This window comes from Musca autumnalis, unplaced genomic scaffold (assembly GCF_047663935.1).
Source record: "Musca autumnalis isolate F117 unplaced genomic scaffold, ASM4766393v1 scaffold_4, whole genome shotgun sequence".
In the NCBI taxonomy this organism is placed as follows: domain Eukaryota; kingdom Metazoa; phylum Arthropoda; class Insecta; order Diptera; family Muscidae; genus Musca; species Musca autumnalis.
Genome location: NW_027411977.1, coordinates 65,153,619 through 65,177,317, shown reverse-complemented (window position 1 = coordinate 65,177,317; position 23,699 = coordinate 65,153,619). Strand labels below are relative to the sequence as shown.

General features: G+C 33.7%; 1 protein-coding gene across 1 annotated transcript; it reads right to left on the bottom strand.

The window, feature by feature from the left end:
* Window positions 1-6,689: 6,689 nt before the first annotated feature.
* On the bottom strand, window positions 6,690-23,495 carry LOC141401724 (uncharacterized). Its single transcript, XM_073982113.1, has 2 exons — window positions 23,424-23,495; window positions 6,690-8,001 (listed from the first exon to the last, which is right to left on the bottom strand). Exon 2 carries the CDS (start codon window positions 7,991-7,993, stop codon window positions 7,187-7,189), a length of 807 nt encoding a protein of 268 aa, XP_073838214.1. The 5' UTR covers window positions 7,994-8,001; window positions 23,424-23,495; the 3' UTR covers window positions 6,690-7,186.
* Between the last annotated feature and the right edge of the window lie 204 nt (window positions 23,496-23,699).

Below are 23,699 nucleotides of genomic sequence, written 5' to 3'. Positions count from 1 at the left end.
GGAAAGTTTTGTACTTTTAAAGAAGACTACGTACCAAATTTCAGCCATTTTGGTAGGATAATGAAGCTAAAACCTTAAAAATACCGAAAATCGGGAGGTACTGTTCTATGGGGGCTATATGAAGGTGTGGACCGATACGGACAAAATTCTGGGAGAAAGTTTTATACCCCTAAAGAAGACTACGTACCAAATTTCAGCCATTTTGGTAGGATAATGAAGCTAAAACCTTAAAAATACCGAAAATCGGGAGGTACCGTTCTATGGGGGCTATATCAAAACATGGACCGATATATCCCATTTTCAATACCAACCATCCTGCAAGTAATAAAAACTTCTGCACCAAATCTTGACTCTCTATCTTTAAAATTGCGAGCTGTATCTTGATTTCAACAGACAGACTGACGGACGGACATGGTCAAATCGACATACTTTATAGGGTCTCCGACGAATATTTCGATGTGTTACAAACGGAATGACAAATTTAATTATACCCCCTATATGGTTGAGGGTATAAAAAGTGTGTTCAATCGGGTGGTACCTACATATGGGGCCTATATCAAGGCGTGGACCTATGTTGAACATTTTTGGTAGAAAGGTTTTGTGACGGGAGGGAATTTCAAATGTCCTAAACCAACAAAATACCGAAAATCGGGAGGTAGATTTATATGGGTGCTACACCAAACAAAAAAAACTATATTGACAAATTTTGGCGGAGAAGAAGAAGCTTAAAATGTCAACCTACAGCAAGTTCGGTCCAGAAATACAGCTAAAATACGAAAATCAGGAAGTACAATTAAATTGTTCCTATATCAAAAAATGGAACTATATTGAAAATTTTTAGTGAGTACGTTTTTTGACCACTGCGAATCTCAAATGTCAAATATCGGGAAGTTTCGCCAGCCAATGTAGCTAAAACCCTAAAAATACCGAAAATCGGAAGGTACCGTCATAAGGGGACTATATCAAACCATGGACCTATGTAGAAGAATTTTGGTAGAGAAGTTTTATGACCACTGAAAACTTCAAATGTGAAATTACAGCTAATTCGGTTAAAAATTGTGGCTAAAATCCTCAAAATAACGAAAATCGGGAGGTACCGTTATATGGGGACTATATCAAACCATGGACCTATGCTGATGATTTTTGGTGGAAAAGTTTCGTGATTACTAAGAACCTTAAATATAAAATTACAGCTAGTTCGGTTAAAAATTGTGGCCAAAATTTTCAAAGTACCGCAAATCGGGAGGTACCGTTATATGGGGCTAAATCAAACCATGGACCTATGTTGACGATATTTGGTGGAGAAGCTTCGTGACCACAGAGATCTTCAATAGCCAAATAACAGCTAGTTCGGTCAAAAATTGTGGCTAAAATCCTCAAAATACCGAAAATCGGGAGGTACCGTTATATGGGGGCTATATCAAACCATGAACCTATGTTGACATATCTGGTGGAGAAGTTTCGTGACCACTAAGAATCTTAAATATAAAATTGCAGCTAGTTCGGTTAAAAATTGTGGCTAAAATTCTCAAAATATCGAAAATCGGTACGTATCGAAAATGGGGGCAATATCAACCCGTGGGCTTATGTTGACAATTTTTGGTGGAGAAGATTCGTGACCACTGAAAACTTCAAATGTGAAATTACAGCTAGTTCGGTTAAAAGTTGTGGCTAAAATCCTCAAAATAACGAAAATCTGGAGGTACCGTTATATGGGGACTATATCAAACCATATGACGATATTTGGTGGAGAAGTTTCGTGACCACAGATGTCCTCAAATGTTCAATTAAAATTGTGGCTAAAATTCTCAAAATACCGAAAATAGGGAGGTACGGTTATAGGGGGGCTATATCAAACCATGGACCTATGTTGACAATTTTTGGGTGGAGAAGTTTCGTGACCGCAGAGATCCTCAAATGCCAAATTGCAGCTAGTTCAGTCAAAAATTGTGGCTAAAATCCCCAAAATAACGAAAATCGGGAGGTATCGTTATATGGGGGCTATATCAAACCATGGACCTATATTGGCGATATTCGGTGGAGAATTTACGTGACCACGAAGAACCTTAAATTTGAAATTGCAGCTAATTCGGTTAAAATTTGTGGCTACAATTCTCAAAATACCGAAAATCGGAAGATGCCGTTATATGGGGGCTATATGAAACCATGGACTTACGTTTACGAGTTTTGGAGGAGAAGTTTCGTGACCACTGAGAACTTCAAATATCAAATTACAGCTAGTTCGGATAAAATTTGTGGCTAAAATCCTAAAAATACCGAAAATCGGGAGGTACCGTTAAATGGGGGCTATATTAAAACGTGGACCGATATAGCCCATCATAGAACTTGACCTGTCTGCAAACAAAAAATCCGATTTGGAGGCATTATAAATATAATTTTTGGATTACAAATTAATGCCAAGAAGCTCCTCCTTGAAATTCCATCACCACTTTTAACTTTAAGTTAACCGGAACGCTATTAATCTGTTCGGTAAATCCAAACTATAACAAAAGAATACTTGTAATAATGGGGGTGTTATGTCCGTTTTAAGTTGAAAATCCAAGAAACCCCGTTTTTCACTACATTTACCGTTATAAAATCAAAAAGCGAAGTGACACAAAGGAACCAAAGGAATTTTCGTCTTCCATGGACTCCCACAATACCGAATTTATGCATCAGAACCCCTGCAAATTTTCGCTGTAGCACAGTGTAATTGTTCCACAAACATACCATACGAGACAAGGGATACTTCTCTCATGTCAATGAGTGCACCCCTGTTTATTCCCGAGTCCGAACGGCGTATCTTAAGACACCATTTGTAGAGAAGTTTACATAGCTCAAATACTCAGGAAATGTCGTCAACATTACGGAAGGGTATTTTTGCCACCGTGGAACATTTGATGTAGCCTGGTCTGGGAATCGAACCCACGAACTGGCGGGCGTGCATGCCATTGCACCACGGTGGCACCCAACCTCCATACTATGGTGGAGGGAATAAAAGGAGCCTTGAGGAACGCCCGAAGGAAGGCTTAATTACGCTTTATACCTGTTTAATATCCATAGGTAAAAGTTGTGGTCTCAGGCCACATGTAATGCATGTGACAGTGATCTGCCATATTTTATCCTATGGTTACCTCGTTTGTTCTATGAAATACTTCGAATCTGTCCAGGTTAGCTACTGTGTAATGAGCTGCGTCAGTTCACATTGCGGGAACAAAAAAACACTATTCAGGTGGCATTGAAAACTCTGCTGAATACCCAAGGCTCAGGAAGTTTAATATATCCTTGAGCTTCAGGGAGTTTAAAATGTCGTTGTTCATGGTTTCGGCGTACAAGCATTCTGCAGCGGATAGGTAGCCAGCTTGGGCTAAGTGTAACGTGGGGTATAACAGACTACATTTCACCAACTCTGGACTGTAACGTAAACCTAATAAAAATGAGTTGGAACAGGGTAAGCTGTTCCATGATATCTAGAGCTGGCGATATTCCCAAAATTAGATATTTTCGATATAATATTTTAAAATATCGATTGGTATCGATATTATCGTTAAGTTGTCAACACCATAAATTTGGAGATGAAAATGGCGGAAATGTCAATGCTTTTCTTGACATTTTGCACAAGTAGTTCACAGAAACGTAAAGGAGAATAAACAATTGCTTTTATTTTATAAAAATATTAAAAAAATGCATTTTACTTTTCCGAAAAATGTGTACGTGTAACTACGGACTTACTTTTTAACACACACAAAACCGAAAAGCAGAGATATTTCTATTTATTTCAATGAATTTTAGGTTATTTTTGTTCCGATAATATCGATAGGCAAAACTATCCATCGATATTTAATTTTTAAAAAATAATCGATTTTATCGATAGTGCCATCGATTTTTTGCCAGCTCTAATGATATCCTATCAATATTGGCATATGGGTAAAAAAAGAATTTACGGAAGCTGATGTGTATTGTAAAGAACTGAACATCAGATGCTCGGACAAACTTAAAGACAACGGCAATGTTTTTCCGGCAGAAGTTTTTGTAGTGTTGGACGTCTTAGAACTCGGGTGCCACCGTGGTGCAATGGTATGCACGCCCGCCTTGCACGCAGAAGGCCGGTTGTTCGATTCCCCGACCAGGCAACATCAAACATTTTTCAACGGTGGCAAAATACCCCTCAGTAATGTTGGCGACATTTCCTGAGAATTTCAGCCTTGAAAAACTTCTCCACAAGAGGTGTCTTAAGACACGCCGTTCGGACTCGGCGATAAACAGTAGGTCCCATATCATTGAGCTAAATATGAATCGGGGTGCACTCATTGATATGAGAGAAGTCTCCCTTGTCCCGTATGGGATGTTGTGGAATAATGTTTTTTTTTTAGAACTACTAGTACTAGTAGTGGGAACTACTAGTGGGTATGACAGGCTTTGCTCCATGTGAAGATGATGAAGAGACTGAAACAATCTAGCACCTTCTTTGCCGGCGCAGTAGTCTGACAATCCAAAGATACAAGATGTTTGGTGTCCATGAGACTGCATCTCTCTCTATCTCCCTCTTACTTCTCTTTAAAAGATCCCTCGGCCCTGATAATACATATATTGCAGGAGCCTTAAATTGCTGTAGGGCGCATCATCCTAGAGTCTAATTAGTTCAAGTATTTCCTCTCTGATCTATTCACTCTCCTCGTCCTCATCCTCTTTGTAGTGGCTGCCCCTGCGCATCCTACAACCTAACCTCCACTGGATTTACTAAATTCTTTAAAATTGTTTTTAGTTCATGTTTTCATTAGAGTTTTTTTTTTGCCGGCTTAACCATCCTAATGATTGATTTGAAGTATACGCAATGGAATTGCCATTTGAATACCAGTGGATTTATTAAATGTAAACATACATAATGTTAAAATCCCGATACTGCCAACTGATTTCAGTATATCGAAAGGTTGTTTTGTTTCTCAACTGAATGATTAGTTTGAACTAGATTATTTTCTTATTTTTCTTTTTATCTCAAATCGTTCAGAATTCTTAGATGCACTACATAGAATGGAACTATTTTATTTCAATAGAGACATCTATTTTTAATCGACACAATTATTTTTGATGTTCTACTGAGGGTTGACGTCTTCGCTACAAAACAGCATTATTTGTAAAACATCGGCAGATGGCGCCATTGAACATAAAAAATGGTGCCTTGAATATTTTTTGAGCGAAGGAAAATAAAATTAGACTACGTTTACATTAGCCAACTGGCCATGGTAATAATCATGGCAAATTCATATAAGGTATATGCATCAATTAAAACAACTAACAAATTCACAAAAACAACAGTGTTGTTCATGGTAGAATAAGAAAAGGTAGCAGCAATACACAGCTGACTGAACTGGGTTGTAACGTTAGTGTCAAATTTCATATGACATTTTATATGTTTACTTCTATTTCGATGTACATTAGGGACATATATGTTTTGAGAAAAAAATATATCATTCGGAGAAAACCATTTCCCAGAAAGACTTCTTCATATCAATGATATGTAACCTCCTCCAAATTCGAAGGATAAGCCGCGCAGTAAATCCCCGCTTGTAGAGGCGATACAACGTTTGTTAATATGTGAGGTATTTTGTTAAAATTTAAAGAAATAAAGCCCTAATAAACATGTGCTTCTTTGATTTCTAAAACAAAACATTGAAACAGCTTCTCCTTTTTCTATGAATTTCCAGCAACCCCAAACTTGTCTGCAAGAATTCTACTTTCTGCGAGAATTTATGCATTTAGTGGAATGATGTGGAAACATCAAAATTGAAAATGTAACGAATTTTCATTCATGTTTTCCAAAATATTCAATTAAATGTGAAAAATTATTAGTTTTTTAAATTCCAATAATTTATAGACATTTCCTCGTTTTGTTTACAAATACAACTGGCAGTAACGTTACAAACAAAAACAAATTCCTTTGTGGTTGTTGTTCGAGTTGTATTTGTTGTAGTATTAACTTTACCTTGTATTTGTTCTACCATGAGTGTTGGTCCCAATTTACATTAGGCGAGTTTACTTGCGGCAATTGTCAGTTTGTAGGTGAGAGAGGGGGCTGAGAGGCAAAGGGTTGCCATATGCCTCACCTCTCTCTCCATCAAACTGACAATTGCCGCAAGTAAACTCGCCTAATGTAAATTGGGACTTGTTATTGAAAATTAATTGTCAAAGAAAATATTGAATAATAGGGTCGTTCCAAAATTTTTTTTCAGGAAAAGAATAAATACATTTTTAGAATTCTCTAAAATAGTCCCAATTTACATTAGGCGAGTTTACTTGCGGCAATTGTCAGTTTGATGGAGAGAGAGGTGAGGCATATGGTAACCCTTTGCCTCTCAACACCCTCTCTCACCCACAAACTGACAATTGCCGCAAGTAAACTCGCCTAATGTAAATTGGGACATAGAACAAATTTGAATCAAAATGTAAATATAAAGCATTTAGAACTCTCGTATGTAATTTTTATTCCACGTTTAGTTTAAAATTTCATGAGTAGACCCTATTACATTTTAAAAACTAAATTTACAAAAAAAAAGTAAGAATACAGCTGATTGTCACTTCTACCTTATATAAATATCCTTGGTAATAATTAAACATGGCACAATTACCAAGGTAGTTTTATAAAACAAGACATGGCGTCATTTACTTACATTTCATTTTCATTTCCTCTATCATTCGCACATTTTTTCATTTCGATCTTCGATATAGTAATCCCCATCAATTGTTTCATATTTGCATATAAACTATGGAATACCGAGTTTATTAATTTGTTTCAGTGGTGTACGAATATGAGCTTTGTATACTGTACGTCATTAAAGTTGTAAATTGCGTAAAATATCTGTGAAATAAATTCTCGCAATACCTGTTTTAAATACAAGTGTAAAATGCGTTTAATATTGGATTATAAAAAAACTTTATTTCTTTATTAAGGGCTCGGCACATACGGTCCCTGGCATCACTCACATACATATTTGTCATATGGTTGTTGTTACAGACGCGCGACCCGACTCGCAACGGACCGTATGTATGTGCCGAGACCTTTAGTGCATAACAAAATAATTCATTTTTTTATAATTAATACAATTATCTTTACATACATATGTATGTACCTTAATATATAATTAAAAAATAATATTAATTCTGCTTATAATGTTCCTTCATGCATTTGTTAAAAGTAGCACTGAATAACCTCTTGCATGTCTCCTTCGATTCTATATTGCAAGTCTTCATACATATCTGGTGTCATTAGGATGTCGGCAGTGTAATTTTTCCCCAACAATGGATTGTATATCATAACCGTGTACATTTTCGACATTCCTTCGGCATAATCATTCTGTTCATAATGACTTAAAATATAAAATAATACTTGGGCAAATTTACGCCTATAAACTCGAGGATATTTTGAGGTAGCTACTTGGCAAAACACTCGATCATCGAAAACATAATCCGGCAAACCACTTAAAATGCAGTGGCCAAAATCAAATCCACATGGTACTTTGTATTGGAAATATTTGTATGGCAACTGATTGATAAATTTCACCACCTCCTTTAAATTTTGATAATTGACAGAATAGTCAGTCAGTGCCAGTCCAGCATTTTCATAAAAATTCTGACTATGTGTCATAGCAACCAATTTGATATCTTCAACGATATTCATGGCTTTTTCTTCGGGATCTGTATATGCAGCATAGGCATTTGCAAGTTGTTGTTCCAAATAGTAGTCTCGAAAATTGTGTCTTTCCAAAAATGTCTCGGCTCTTTCATCTTTGCACCACATACCGAAACGTTTACACAGGCATTTCCTTATGAACAGCTCCATAAAAACGCCATTCTCCATGTAAAGATTGAAATCACACACCGATTCATCATATTCATAGCTATTGCCAACCGTCTGGACGTACCATTCAAATTCTCGGTGCATACGTTTATATTGAGGTACTCTTTGTAGGAATTTCGTTACAGAAATTGTATCCATTGCTAGAGCTAAAATGAAAAGAAAGAAAATTATCAGTAGAATAAAATTAAAAATAATCTAAATAAAAATAGGTAAAAAAACTTTTTAAATTAAACGGTTTTATGTTAAGCATACATTGCAATGTTTAAGATAAATGTTCTAAAAACCAAAAAATATTAAAATAGATACAGTCGTGGGAATTATAAACATATGCATAGACTAGACTAATATAAAACCGTGGGGCACGTCAATTCCCTACAAATTATCGACTTAATGTGCGTTTAACTTAAAAAGTTTTTTTTACCTATTTTTATTTATAGTATATTGTATTCTGCTTGTTGAGCCCTTTCATTTGATACCCATATTGATGGGATTGATAAAACCTACGTTATCCGCCATTTTGTAGCGGCGGCCATCATGAATTTATAATGATAATGAATAAACATAATTGTATTGTCACCAAAATCCAAAGTGTATACAAAATTTCAGATTAATCGGTTGACAGGAAGAGGGTGAAATTTGAATTACTAAATTTGACCCAAGAATAAATAATAAAACAAACGGGGTAAGCTAAATAAAACCATTTAAAAAGTGTCCACTTATTTATGTTTCAACAAAAACCGAAAGAATTGATTTGTACATTTCACCGTTCCTAGCAGGGCTGATGTAATATGTTTTCCGGCTTCTAATTATAGCTTTGTTCCTTTACTTTTTAATGGTAAGAGTGGTAAAAGAGAAAAGTTTTAAAATTGCTCTCTCATGAACATTTTTACCAGAAAAGAAAAGGAACGGAAAAATGGTAGATCTGGCAGCAATATCAAAAAGAAACATAAAAAATCAATTTCGTCTTTTATTTCACAGTTTTTAATTTAGTTTTGTCAGCGTTCGACTTTTTCTTCTGTTTTTCGTCCATTTTCTTCTTCATTGTGAAATAATCGTCAAACAAAAGTCGAAAAATCAGTTCTGCCAATTTTTACCTGTGGTAGAAGAAAAAGTCATTTTCGCTCTCTCTCCTATGTCCCGGTCCACACTAGCGTGAATTTCATTAAAAAATCGCATGAACTTAGGCGTTTCTAGATCGAGTTCCACAGTAGAGTAAAATAACGAAATTGCAAAGACGTATAGCAATAAAGACCCGAACAAATGCATTTTCCAAAAACATATGCTAATAGTTCCACATTTTGGTTACAGATGGCTACACAACTCACTGGAATTGATAACAGCAATGCCAATCGTTTTTGATTCCCATTTCTCGCGGCAGAAAACATTAACGTCGTGTTTTGTGGGTGAAATGTATTTCTTTTCTTTTTTTATTGTTCATTCAATGAAAAAATCAAAAGCGAATGCCGTCAAACTTGAGTTTTAATCTTTTTCTTGTCAATATTCCAATGAATAACAGTTTTCGTTTAACAGAATGTTGCTATGATGTCGTAGCAACAGAGGTTAACTCCACCTACAGTTAATTTTTCACAATTGACTTTTCCTATCTTATAATATTGACATCTTTGGAAATTGCTGTAGTAGGGAATTCGATTTAGAAACGCCTAATTTCATGCAATTTTTAATGAAATTCACGCTAGTGTGTACCGGGACTATCTCACTCTCTTAAAAATTGTTTCCAGTTTTGCCACTTTTCGGGGTTATGGAACGCTTTACAGCATGGTAGAACAAGAAAATGTAGCAGCAATACCCAGCTGACTGAACTGGGTTGTAGTGTTAGTGTCAAATTTCATATGACATTTTATACATTTATTTCTATTTCGATGTATATTAGGGACATATATTTTTTGAGAAAAAAAATATATCATTCGGAAAAAAACATTTCTCAGAAAGTCTTCTTCATATCAATGATATGTAACCTCCTCCAAGTTCGAGCGATAAGCCGCGCAGTAAATCCCCACTTGTAGAGGCGATACAACGTTTGTTAATATATGAGGTATTTTGTTAGAATTTAAAAAAATAAAGCCCTAATAAACATGTGCTTCTTTGATTTCTAAAACAAAACATTGAAACAGCTTCTCCTTTTTCTATGAATTTCCAGCGACCCCAAACTTTTCTGCAAGAATTCTACTTTCTGCGAGAATTTATGCATTTAGTGGAATGATGTGGAAACATAAAAATTGAAAATGTAACGAATTTTCATTCATGTTTTCCAAAATATTCAACCAAATGTGAAAAATTATTAGTTTTTTAAATTCCAATAATTTATAGACATTTCCTTGTTTTGTTTACATGTACGTTGACACTAAGGTTTACAAACAAAAACAAATATCAATGTGGTTGTTGTTGAGTTGTATTTGTTGTAGTATTTACTTTACCTTATATTTGTTCTACTATGGGGCTGAGCTAGGGATTCCCAAATTATTACGAATATAGACGAACGAACAAAAAATAGTTACAAAAACAGGGCATGGTAGAACAAGAAAAGGTAGCAGCAATACCCAGCTGACTGAACTGGGTTGTAGTGTTAGTGTCAAATTTCATATGACATTTTATACATTCATTTCTATTTCGATGTACATTAGGGATATATATTTTTTGAGAAAAAAAAATATATCATTCGGAAAAAAACCATTTCCCAGAAAGACTTCTTCATATTAATGATATGTAACCTCCTCCAAGTTCGAACGATAAGCCGCGCAGTAAATCACCGCTTGTAGAGGCGATACAACGTTTGTTAATATGTGAGGTATTTTTTTAAAATTTAAAAAAATAAAGCCCTAATAAACATGAGCTTCTTAGATTTCTAAAACAAAATATTGAAACAGCTTCTCCTTTTTCTATGAATTTCCAGCGACCCCAAACTTTTCTGCAAGAATTCTACTTTCTGGGAGAATTGATGCATTTAGTGGAAAGATGTGGAAACATAAAAATTGAAAATGTAACGAATTTTCATTCATGTTTTCCAAAATATTGAACCAAATGTGAAAAATTATTAGTTTTTTAAATTCCAATAATTTATAGACATTTCCTTGTTTTGTTTACAAATACAACTGTGTTTGTTGTTCGAGTTGTATTTGTTGTAGTATTAACTTTACCTTGTATTTGTTCTACCATGAAAACAGGGGGTAAATTATAAAATATATAAGTCTCAATTTACATTGGGCGAGTTTACTTGCAGCAATTGTCATTTTGTAGGAGAGAGAGGTGAGGCATATGGTAACCCTTTGCCTCTCAGAACCCTCTCTCACCTACAAACTGACAATTGCCGCAAGTAAACTCGCCCAATGTAAATTGGGACTTATGGGCCATTATTATAGCTCTGTTCCAGAACTAAAAAGTTTTTACAATTTTTACCACTTTTACACATTTTGCGTTCCCGTACACAAAATTTATATGAAAATCGTTTACGACTTTTACCACTTTGTAAAGTACGGGAACAGGCCATATATGTGTTATTTTACTATCTAATGGATTTGAAAACGCAAAATAAACCAATTTGGAGGGATTAAAAATATAATTTTTACATTGAAAGTTAATGCCAAGAAGCTTCTCCATTAAATTCAATCGTCACTTTTTCCTTTAAGTTAAGCGAAACGCTCTAAATCTGTTCGGTAAATTTAAAATATAACAAAAGAAGACTTGTAATAATGGGGGCATGTCTAAATTAATCATGGAGTACTACCCCAATGGCTTAAAATTCATCATTACTTTCTGTTACAATACTTTTACCATTAAAAAAGTAAAGGAACAAAGCTATCATGATGATTTGCAAATATTTTTGTTCTTAAGGCCTGCGTACATAAGCTGCCTTGCCTGATTGCCTTGATTTGCTGCTTCATTTCTGACATAATAAAAATAAAAGAATAAAGAAGGCCGAGCAAATTTCGAACTGGGTTGCCCTTTTCTTTTTTATTCTTTCATCAGAAGTAAGCAAGGTAAGCAGGCAAGGCAGCTTATGTACGCAGACCTTTATGTTTTTTGGGAAAGCCGAAAAGTGAGAGACGCGGTTTCCAAATTGTATAATTTTATAATGTGTCTTTTTACTTTTTCAGTAATAATTATTCAGTAACTTCTTTTCAGAGAGTAATAGTACGTTTATATATGACCGGATTTAACAAACCCACTGGGTTTTAAATGTCAATTTCATTACATATACGTCAAACAAATCCTGATAATGAAGGTTAACCCCCCAGCTGTTTATACATATTAGAGCTTTTTGGGGGGTTAACCTTCATTATCAGGATTTGTTTGACGTTTATGTAATGGAATTGACATTTAAAACCCAGTGGGTTTGCTAAATCCGTTTATATATAAACGTACTATAATATGCTGTTTATATTAGAACTTTTTGCAGGGTTAACCTTCTTTATGAGGATTTGTTTGAAATATAAGCAATGGAATTGACATTTAAAACCCAGTCGGTTTGTTAAATCCGTGTATATATAAACGGGGTATAAGAGAGATTTTACTCTTTGATACGAAAATATTTAATAATAAATAATATTTAATAATAAATAAGATAAATATTTGAAAATAAAAAAACAACAAATTAATAAATATTAATAATAATAAATTAATAGCTCTTTAGTTGCGCTTTCAACACAACAATCGGTTGTTGTATATTTTTGGAACTCAACAAAAGAAATACAATTTTAAAACTTTTTTTTGGTTTGCATTGTGGGGAATGACATATTTTTTATTTATTTATTATTTTTAAAATATATTTTAAACATCCAAGAAAGTCAATAGATTAAAAACATTGTTAAAGCCTACTTTTATATTAAATTAAATTTTGTAAGTATGACTAAAATTTCAGTGAAACATGTCATGTTATCGTTATTTTTTCTGATAAATATTTCTGTTAACCTTTTAATTATTTTATATATTTTTTACTATTATTTATTATTTATTTTTTTATTATTTTTTTACTATTATTACTATTTGTTACTTTACACTGTAATTCAATTCCTAACACTGAAATTCTAAATAAACAAATATTTTAACAAGTGAGCAAAGCCTATAGGCGGGGCGATACCGACCATGTGATACCCTACACCACTACCCCTGTGCATAAGCTTTTCATTGGTAAACATTTCTTTTAGGGAATATAATCCGACAATCACTCACAATATGCCTCTTTCTCTCTGGGACCTCCATAGGCAGCCAAAATTTCTGACCATCCGATCAAAATTACGACCTGTAGCGTGATTGCAAAAAAATTGGTGAATTGGATTGTTTGACCACCTTCGCCAACCTACTTTACACCAATGTAAAGGTTATATCTGCATCTTCTATTGACAGTCTTTGCCGTTGAATAACCCTACTAGAAGCCGATGTATTTACAAAGAATAGAACTTTGAATTTGTCTCCACTCGAGTTTTTCCCCATTCCGACCCCTTAATATTATCCGACTATCACCAAAGTCAATAGGCTTCTTTTTCTGTGGGGCCCATCTACCCCCAAAATTTCGTTACTATCCTATCAAAATTCCAACCTAAGCGTGATTACAAAAAATGTAAAAATTGGATATATTCCTGACTTTTGCGATATCTCGGTTGTTTACCCACTTACGCCATACATACTTTACATCTATATAAATATAAAGGAGATCTTTTCTTCTTCAAACGTTGACTTTTCTCCACATAAGCTTTTTGGTTATTCCGACTCCTGAATACACCGTGCAATTACAACAAAAATGACGAGGAAAATCGAGTAAATTATGAAAGTAGAGCCAAAAATATGAGACACGTGTATCGGCGTTTTAAAAGTTTACGTCCGAAAGTAACCAAAATAGGCGGGGCAAGTTCCGCCCATTTTTAATTTTTTCGAAATATTCGAGTCTTTGAATACTTGCATTTCAGGTATATAGTGTCTTTGGCAACTTTACAGAGGAGTATGTGGGCAAATCTTTGTTAAAAATTTTAACCCTCATGCGGTTCATCAAAGGGGCCTTTTTGGTCATTTTTTCAAAAATCTTTCAAAAACTCCTTAAAAACATGATTGTATCAAATCCAAAATGCCACCAAAGTAGGAGTTAGCCCCATCATTGTAGTTTTTTGGACCACACCAAATTGTGCATGTGAGAGCCCATATGACACCTATATTTTCACTTGACCATAGACGTAGACCTCTAATGTATTTTCACTTACAATATAAGCAACCAATGGCTTATCCAAAGTACGGAATTTAAGTTGAAAGTACTAAAAATGCGCAATTTGGACAGGTTCAATGTGGGTTTTTTTATATTCCAAATATATATGAGCCACAAATATTTCAAATGCATTATGAATGGAACGCACAACATCTTCTGTATAAATTCACAACGAAAAACCATCAATATGATATTTACAGTATCCAATCGCAAGGACAATCTCTATGAAAATTGGGAAATATGGCTCTAAAACATATATATCAAAAACAAGTGATGCTAAGAATGTTATATGCTATGGTTACAGATTTCTTTTATTCAGAGACCCATAACGAAATTTCATTTGGAACATTTCTTTCTTTAACAATATTCCCAAAAAGAAAAAGACTTTGCTAGATTTTAATCCAGTATGGAATTATGTAAAATTAACAGTCCAAAATTAAAACATATAATTTGATCCTAATATATATAAATTTGTAATCTAATTTTTTAAGGAAATAGTATACATAGATATATCGTTTATTTTGAAACTCACTGTGAAATTTTGTGTAGAATTTTTCATCCTTTGACACTTTTCACCTATAACCAAGTTTCATATTACATCCATGTACCAACTCGAAAAAAGAAGGAAAAATTTTTCATCAAAAAAATTGGGAAATATTTTCAGGTTTTTTCAGCAAAATTGACACTGATATTTTCATGCTATAAAATGTAAATATACATTTCATTTCTTTGGTGACCCATAGTGAAATTTGATGAAGAATATTTTTGTCTCTGACATCATCTCTCTAAATTTATGTTTTGTGGGACAATTTTAAATAAACTCAGATGAAGTCCGACTTTAACCCTAAAACGTGTTTTTCATTTTTAGAGATTCCTGGCGATTAGACAAGAGTTACAGATTTGGTGTATTCTGAGACCTATAGTAAAATTTTATGGCGAACAATTTTGTAGAATATTTGGATTTGATACAATCACATTTTTAAGGAGTTTTTGAAAGATTTTTGAAAAAAGGACCAAAAAGACCCCTTTGATGAACCGCATGAGGGTTAAAATTTTTAACAGAAATACTGCCTACATTCTCTTCTGTAAAGTTGCCAAAGACACTATATACCTGAAATGCAAGGATTCAAAGATATCTTAACTCGAATATTTCGAAAAAATAATAATGGGCGGAACTTGCCCCGCCTATTTTCGTTACTTTCCGACGTAAACTTTTAAAACGCCGATACACGTGTCTCATATTTTTGACTCTACTTTCATAATCTACTCGATTTTTCCCATCATTTTGAAAAAAATTGAATTTTGTTGCACAGTGTTATCAAGTAAAAAAAACACCTAATATTAAATTTATTGAGCGGCCCATACACTATAAAATTTTGTTGTCAATATTTGTAGTAGTATGTGTAAATTTTTCAAAATTTGAGAATCGTGTGTAAAAAGAAAGGTGTTTGCATGAATTACAACAACTAAAATTTTACAATAACAACATGATTTTATGGGAATTAAATGTCAATGGCAAAATTTGAATACTAGGGTTTTTCCAAAATAGTTCAGAAAAATATCCAGGAAATAAATGAAAAGATTTAAAATTTAATTTTAATTGGCATCGAATTTACTCTATACATATGGTCTGTTCCAGTACTGCAAGAATCTACTAATTTTTACTATTTTTTCCGATAACATAATGGAAAAAATGTTATCGTAGTAAAAAAATGGTAGCTTCTTGCAGGTTCTGGAACAGAGCAATTATTGCTACTACTACATTTTACTATGATAACATTTTTTCCTTTATGTTATCGAAAAAATAGTAAAAATTAGTAGATTCTTGCAGTACTGGAACAGACCAATAGTGATACATTCTACACTTCATATACATATGTATTTACTATGCGGCACTGAATAAAACAGATTGGAAATCTATTTATTAAATGTTGGAATATTCGGGGCAAGGCATATTTATACAAGGTAGAAGTGACAATCAGCTGTATTCTTACTTTTTTTTGTAAATTTAGTTTTCAAAATGTAATAGGGTCTACTCATGAAATTTGAAACTTCGAAATTTGCTACCATAAAATTCTTCTTTTCTCCGTAAACGTGTAATAACAATGACTTACGACAGTTCTGTATGCTTTATATTTAAATTTTGATTCAAATTTGTTCTATTTAAGAGGATTTTCAAAATGTATTTATGTTTTTCCTTAACAAATTTTTGGAACGACCCTATTATTCAATATTTATATTTGACAATTAATTTTCAATAACAACAATGTTGTTTTTGTAAATTTGTTAGTTGTTGTAACTCATGTATTTACCTTATGCCTTGATTCGGGGTAGATCCTAATATATTCTGACAATTCAGTTTATAAAAAAAGTTCAAACCGTATGATTGTCACTCACATCTTATATTATTACACCATGGTGGTTGTGAATTTTATGGATTGAGGAAAATCAAAATAGTTTTTAATATGGTTTATTTTCAAAATTGTCAAAAGCTATTTTAAAAACAGAACATTGTAATATGCTGTTTATATTAGAGCTTTTTATAAGGATTTGTTTGACATATAAGCAATGGAATTGACATTTAAAACCCAGTCGGTTTGTTAAATCCGGATAAGTGTGTTCGTTTGTACAAAATTGTACAAATCCAGTAAACGACTTAAGGCCTGCGTACATAAGCTGCCTTGCCTGCTTACCTTGCTTACTTCTGATAAAAGAATAAAAAATAAAAGGGCAACCCAGTTCGAAATTTGCTCGGCCTTCTTTATTCTTTTATTTATATTATGTCAAAAATGAAGCAGGAAAGCAAGGCAATCAGGCAGAGCAGCTTATGTACGGAGGCCTTAAGGTCTTTTGCATTGTACTGTACAGTAAACGAACAACTTCCAGTAATAATTCGTACAAATTTTGAGTAAACGAACACACATTGTGTTTGTGAAGAAATAACCAAACTTTAAGTTCATACATTTTTTATGAAATGTTTAAGTTTTCGGTTGCAGATCGAAGGCTTATTGAATGCTTTGCTACACACTTATCAAACACACACGTACAGAAGGAATTCGTCGGTAAGCCAATTAGATGGACCGCTTTACAAAACATGTACAATAATTTCAAAGCTAGCTTTTTGAACATTTTTGGATTTGTTGCCAAGGCACAATGCAAGACATGGTCATGCAAGTTGTCGTACATGACAATTTCATAGATTACATCTACGATTCGATTTTATATTGGGTGGTGTCACACCGTCACACCGGATTGGCTGTGTCCCGAGCTTGACATTTGTTCGATTTCATATAGTTGAATTGAAACGAAATGTACAGTTTGCAAAGTTCATAATCGTACAGCCCTAAAAAATTAATAAAATCGTTATTTATTCCATATTTTTATACTAATATGAAACAAATGATGAGACATACTCATGGTACAATAATTTACAGGTTGAAAATAAAACGGGAAGACCTCCCTCATATCAATGAAAGTTTCTTCGAGTCCGAAAGCACTGCCTCGCATATTATGACACCACATATGGAGACGTTTCTTCAGAACAATTTCGTGAGGGATTTGAGCCAACGCAAAGTTCACGCCCAAGACACAATAACACTGTCTGTCATTTTTTGAGTCATGGTTTATTAACCACATTCTGACACCACAGCGTGTTAGAAGACGAAAAGTAAGAAGACACGTATCTCGGCGTTTTTCCCTATCACTTCAACTTCCGCGGTTATGGGCCCCCAAAGACCTGAGACTTTGATGTCAAAACAGATCATTTTGTCAGGCACATACCTTCTAAACCGCTTGGAATTTCGGATTACACGTAAAATCAAAGTTTTAGCTCTCATCCTAAAGAATAATAATTGTGAACACATGAAATCCATTCGAACTCATCTTCAATTTCAAAATCGTCAAGGTCAAATTTCCGTTATAATTTTTTCTCGGACTTTGGTCTACAGATATCAAACCGATCAAAATTGAATCAAACATCCAGCTACAAAAATATACTTTAAGGCCTGGGTACATAAGCTGTTTTGCCTGGTTGCCTTGCTTTCCTGCTTCATTTTTGACATAATAAAAATAAAAGAATTAAGGCCTGCGTACATAAGCTGCCTTGCCTGCTTACCTTGCTTACTTCTGATAAAAGAATAAAAAAAGAAAAGGCAACCCAGTTCGAAATTTCCTCGGCCTTCTTTATTCTTTTATTTTTATTATGTCAAAAATTAAGCAGAAAAGCAAGGCAATCAGGCAGAGCAGCTTATGTACGCAGGCCTTAAAGGAGGCCGAGCAAATTTCGAACTGGGTTGCCCTTTTCTTTTTTATTCTTTTATCAGAAGCACGAAGGCCTTTAGATCTCAATAAACAACTTTTTAGAACATACTGTTACGAATGTAACTGATAGGTTTAAGTTAATTTAGTTTAATTTCCGTTAATTTAAAAATTTGAATTGTAACGTAAAGTTTTATTACGCGGTTACTTTATTTAAGCAACAACAACCACATACATACATACATATCGACGCCTCCAAACAATAGTATGCTAAGTCGACTTAGCATGTTTTCAAGTTCTTTACATTTTTATATTTAACGTCCTTTAACTTAAACTCTGTCAAATTTTGGTAATGATTGGACAATCCGAACAGAAGTTATAAACAAATATTTACTTAGCATAGCACTGAAGGTCAAAGAAATTTCCAAACTTTGAGGAGAGCTTCTCCTGCAAAACTCACTTTTTAGAATTAGCAAACTATTATTTGGAGGTGTCGAACGTCCTTTAACTTAAAATCTGTCTAATTTTGGTAATGATCGGTCAATCCGAACAGAGTTATAAACAAATATTGACTTAGCATAGTACTGAAGTTCAAAAAAATTTCCAAACTTTGAGAGCTTCTCCTGCAAAACTCACTTTTTAGACTTAGCATACTATTATTTGGAGGTGTCGATATGTTCCCACACCATCCCCGAAGGGACAAGGGAGACTTCTCTCTTTTTATTGCCGAGTCCAAACGGCGTGTCTTACGGCACCACTTGAAGAGAAGTTGTTCATGGCTTAAATACTCAGGAAATGTCGCCAGCATTACATACTGAGGGGGAAATATGCCACCGTTTAGTTTTATTATTTATTAAATTTTTTTGATGTTGCTTGGCCTGGGATTCGATCCGCAGACCTTCTGAGTGCAACGCGGACGTGCTAACCATTGCACCACGGCGGCCCCCCATTCATGCACATACCTTCTATAAATTTGCCTTGCATTTCATTAAATATTTTGAAAAACATCAATGAAAATTCGTTTCATTTTCAATTTGAATGTTTCCATATTGTTACGAATGTAACTGATAGGTTTAAGTTAGTTTAGTTTAATTTCCGTTAATTTAAAAATTTGAATTGTAACGTAAAGTTTTTATTACGCAGTTACTTTATTTAAGCAACAACAACTACCATGTAGAACTCTCTTCATTATTCTAGCTGTTACTTTACCTTTCATTAATGTGCTTTTATTTTGTTTTGCCATAATCATGTAATTATTGTTTAGTTTGTTACTTCTTTGCACTTGTTTGTTGTTGTTACGTCATTACTGTGCTTGTGGTCCAATTGTATTCCCCCATGTATGTATGTGAGTATGGTTGTTCGCTTAGTGCGAATGTGCGTCTGTGTGTTCGGCACAGATTCGAGATGTTGCCATATGTGTTCTGGAGGACTCTAGAACAGGGAGACTTTGGGGTATAAAATACCGGGGAAATGGCAATGACGGAGTAGTTGTCTTTTAAGCGTTGAACTGAACAGATCGGTTAAATAAGAGCTGCGTGCTAACTAGAGACTTGCTGTGTGCTTTGTAATTAAAGTCGGTTCTGAATAAGTGTAATAAAGTAAATAAAGCATTGTAGAAACGTAATCTAAAACGAACCCTGTTTTATTTGGTACAAATCGTATCGGGGAATAAAACAACGTCTACACGGAGATTAGTTAAACCTAATTCCGTAACAATATCATTCCACCAAATGGATAATTTCTCGCAGAAGGTAGAATTCTTGCAAAAATTTTTGGGGTCGCTGGAAATTCATTGAAAAAGGTAAAGCTGTTTCAGTCTTTTGTTTTTAAAATCAAAAGGCACATATTTATTAGGGCTTTATTTTTTCAAATTTAACGAAATACCACACATATTAACAAATGTTGTACCCCCTCTGTAATACCCTAGACAGATGGCAGAGTTAATTTGCATTAAAAATGTCCTAATTTGAATTAATTTTTCACCCTGACAGACGATGAAACAGCTGTTTGTGTTGTTTGTTTGTACCCAGCAGACCATTTCATAAAGCTTTACAAAAGTTCGCCAAAATATGCGAAACAAATACACTTTCTACCTTTGATCTTTTCACCACGATGAAGCAAAAATAAATTTAATTTATTCGCGATATTTTTGAGTCTTTTTAATATTAAAAAAATATTGCAAAACTTTAAAAAACATTTGAGGAAGATATAATTTTCGATGGAATTGGTATGGTGGTAATGAAATTTTTTGTGAAAATAAAAATTTGAAAAAGAGATTTGTCAAAAGGCGTGAAAAACGATTAGCTGCTATTCTACTCGCGAAAGACCACTACTTATTTTGAAGATACCATGGTATAAGTAAAGAGGTAGATTTAAATGAAAAAAATCTATAGAGCCCTTGTTTTTCTTGAATTCCTAAAACTTCAAAATAAAAGCAACAAGTGGGTTTGTTTACAATGCACTTTTTGAGCATTTTTTAAAAAACGCGAAAAATGAATGAAGAGTTAAAATTTCTCCACATAATCGAGTTGTGAATATGATAAACTGATTGTTTCAATGCAAATCTCACCAATTTCTTCCATACAAATGGTCTAAAAACAATTTTAAAAATCATTGAATTCGATTGTTTTTAAAATTGTTTGGCATATTATTCAAACACCCCACACACATACACAGTTTGTTTATATTGTTTTGAAGTTTTAGGCATACTCGAATGAAAAAATTTAAATTGACATAAAGCTTTGGCTAACCTTTCTTATTAAACCATGGAAGATACGCGAAAATTGCTGATTTGCTTTCCCTTTTTATTTTCTTAAACATGGAAATTTGACAAAAGACAATTGATTTTCAACAGCATTGCCATATTGAAATTGCTAAATTCAGTTTAAATTTCCTTTGATTTTGTGCATTAAGAATGTGGATAATGCACGAATTAATTTGAATTAAGGCAGTTAATGCAAATTAACGCTGCCGTCTGTCTAGGGTATAAGTGCTGTTAAAATGTACCGGACGAACAGTGCGTTTTTTACTACTTACTGCGTTTGTGATCCACCATAAAAGTCAATGAAATAGCGAATCCCCCTTCCATGACTTTCAATTTTCTTTGCAAGGAAGCTTATCTACATAGATTGATAGTTAGTGGAAAACCAAATCAGACGATCACGTCAGATCACCACATCGTTCTAAATTTAAAACTGATAAAAACTGGACTTTAACCTGAGTATTTTGTGAATCATGAAACACAATGAACAAATCAACATTCTTCCATGCTATTTGCCCAGCTGTAAATAAATGCATAATACTTTTCTATTATTGGTAAACTCTTTCGAAGAAACTTCCTTTCTTCTCAATAATAATCAGCAAAAAAAAAACGAAGCATAAACTTAAAAATGGATTCAATTACTTGGAGTCATCAAAAATTATGGTTTTGTTTGTATAAACAACAAGAGTTCCACACAATCACAAAGCAATGAACAATTTTATTACTGTGTGTTTCTTATTCCGTTTGCATACAAAGTGACATACACTAGGTGTCGAATGTCAGGGCATAGCACTTGACTTAAGTAACATGCAATGCATCTACAAATACTCAACACAGAAAGGCTATCGTAAAAGTAAGCAGTCATTGTAACAACGACAACAATAAATATTTCAATTCACACTTAGGGGTAGTTTACACTATATGTAAATGTCATATGACATGAAATTTTCCATCATTATATAGTCGCTAATATGTACAATATTGGGGATTTTCCTTACTCCATTTACTTTGTGCGTCCACACCAGCAAAAATGTAATAAAATTACGTCTCCACATTGCCTGCGTGGGTAGATATGGAATGTTTTTATTTCGTGTCATATGACATTCACATATAGTGTAAACTACCCCTTAGCTGGGTGAAATAATGTTTTTATCCCGATACTTGGCCGATAACGCATTTTGACATACGATATCAGGAATCCATGGCTTATCCTTATTACGTAATTTTACACAAAGTCCGATCCGTAGTGGGATTCTCTAATGTTTGGTTTACATTTACGAAATCCACTCGATTTCAACTGTCAATCCCTTTGTGCATACGTCAAATGAAAACTCATCTGAAATCCATTGGTTACCGACAAAAATCGGTAAAATTAAAACGCAAAATTATGAATGAAAAGTATAATTAAAAGTTGTCAACACTATTGCTATCGGTAGTCCTTAGCGATAACTTTTAGTTGCTAACTTACCGACAAATTTCGTTAATTACCGAAATTATAAGCATTTTGATTTTACCGATTTTTGGTGAATCTTGAAATATCGCACTACTGAGCGAATGATATCCATGATATTTTGGCTTATGTTAATTCATGCGCTAATAATTTTAACGCACACATTTGATATGAATATACATATGTTATGGATCGAACGTCAATAGAGTCAATATGGCGAACTTGTGTCAGGGTATTTAATTCGCTGCATATACATACATATGTACGACCATTTAATGAATGTATTTCATTCAAATATTTAGAAGATAAAACTGGCATATGTATATCACCTTTTGAAGCCGTCACAAATGAGTAGACAGATACTCCAGATACAAATAGGACCACAGGTAGACTTTTTAGATTGAATGTAGTTCACAATGAACACGTTAGTCCATGTTTATGTTATAGCCTTTTTGCAGGGTTAACCTTCTCAATGAGGATTTATTTGACGTATACACAAAGGAATTGACATTTGAAACCCAGGGGGTTTGTTAAATCCGGTTATATATAAAAGTACTATTAGCTAGATAAATATATTAGGTCTGTTCGAAACTTCGCAAGTGAAAAGTACTTGCAAGTACTCGCAAGTACTTCTCAGTTCTCTTTTACTGAACAAGTTTATTATAGAACAATATTTTGCAAAAGTTTGTACAACATTTTGGGTTATCGAACAGACCTATTGTGTACATGCATGGGTCTGTACTTGATTAAATATTCCAAACACGATTCTCAATTTTTAATAATTACACATATCGATACACAATTATACATAAACATAACATTTGCATTATATAGCACAAAAATACAAGTATTTCCAAAAAAAATAATTGAAAATTTAATATTCACTCACAATTGAAACCGAGCAACCGACGATATTGATGTCCAATGAACAACTAAGAAACTAAGATGTGCAGTGTATTCGTAAACTACATTGGATATATTGGAATACAACAAACACAAGAGAGAAACTCTGGTTTCAAAACAGAATTCAAAATGCTCTCCGACTGAAATGGTACTGTGCATCACATATTCATTTGCTGCTGGCGGCGAATTGCTACAACAAAACCCCTACCCAAGGCGAATGGGGTTTTATAACTTATATTTTTTCAGGATTAATTTTGACTAA

Bases quoted from the DNA above. Each gene is read 5' to 3' on its own strand.
- LOC141401724 (XM_073982113.1), bottom strand. From the start codon at position 7,993: ATGGATACAATTTCTGTAACGAAATTCCTACAAAGAGTACCTCAATAT.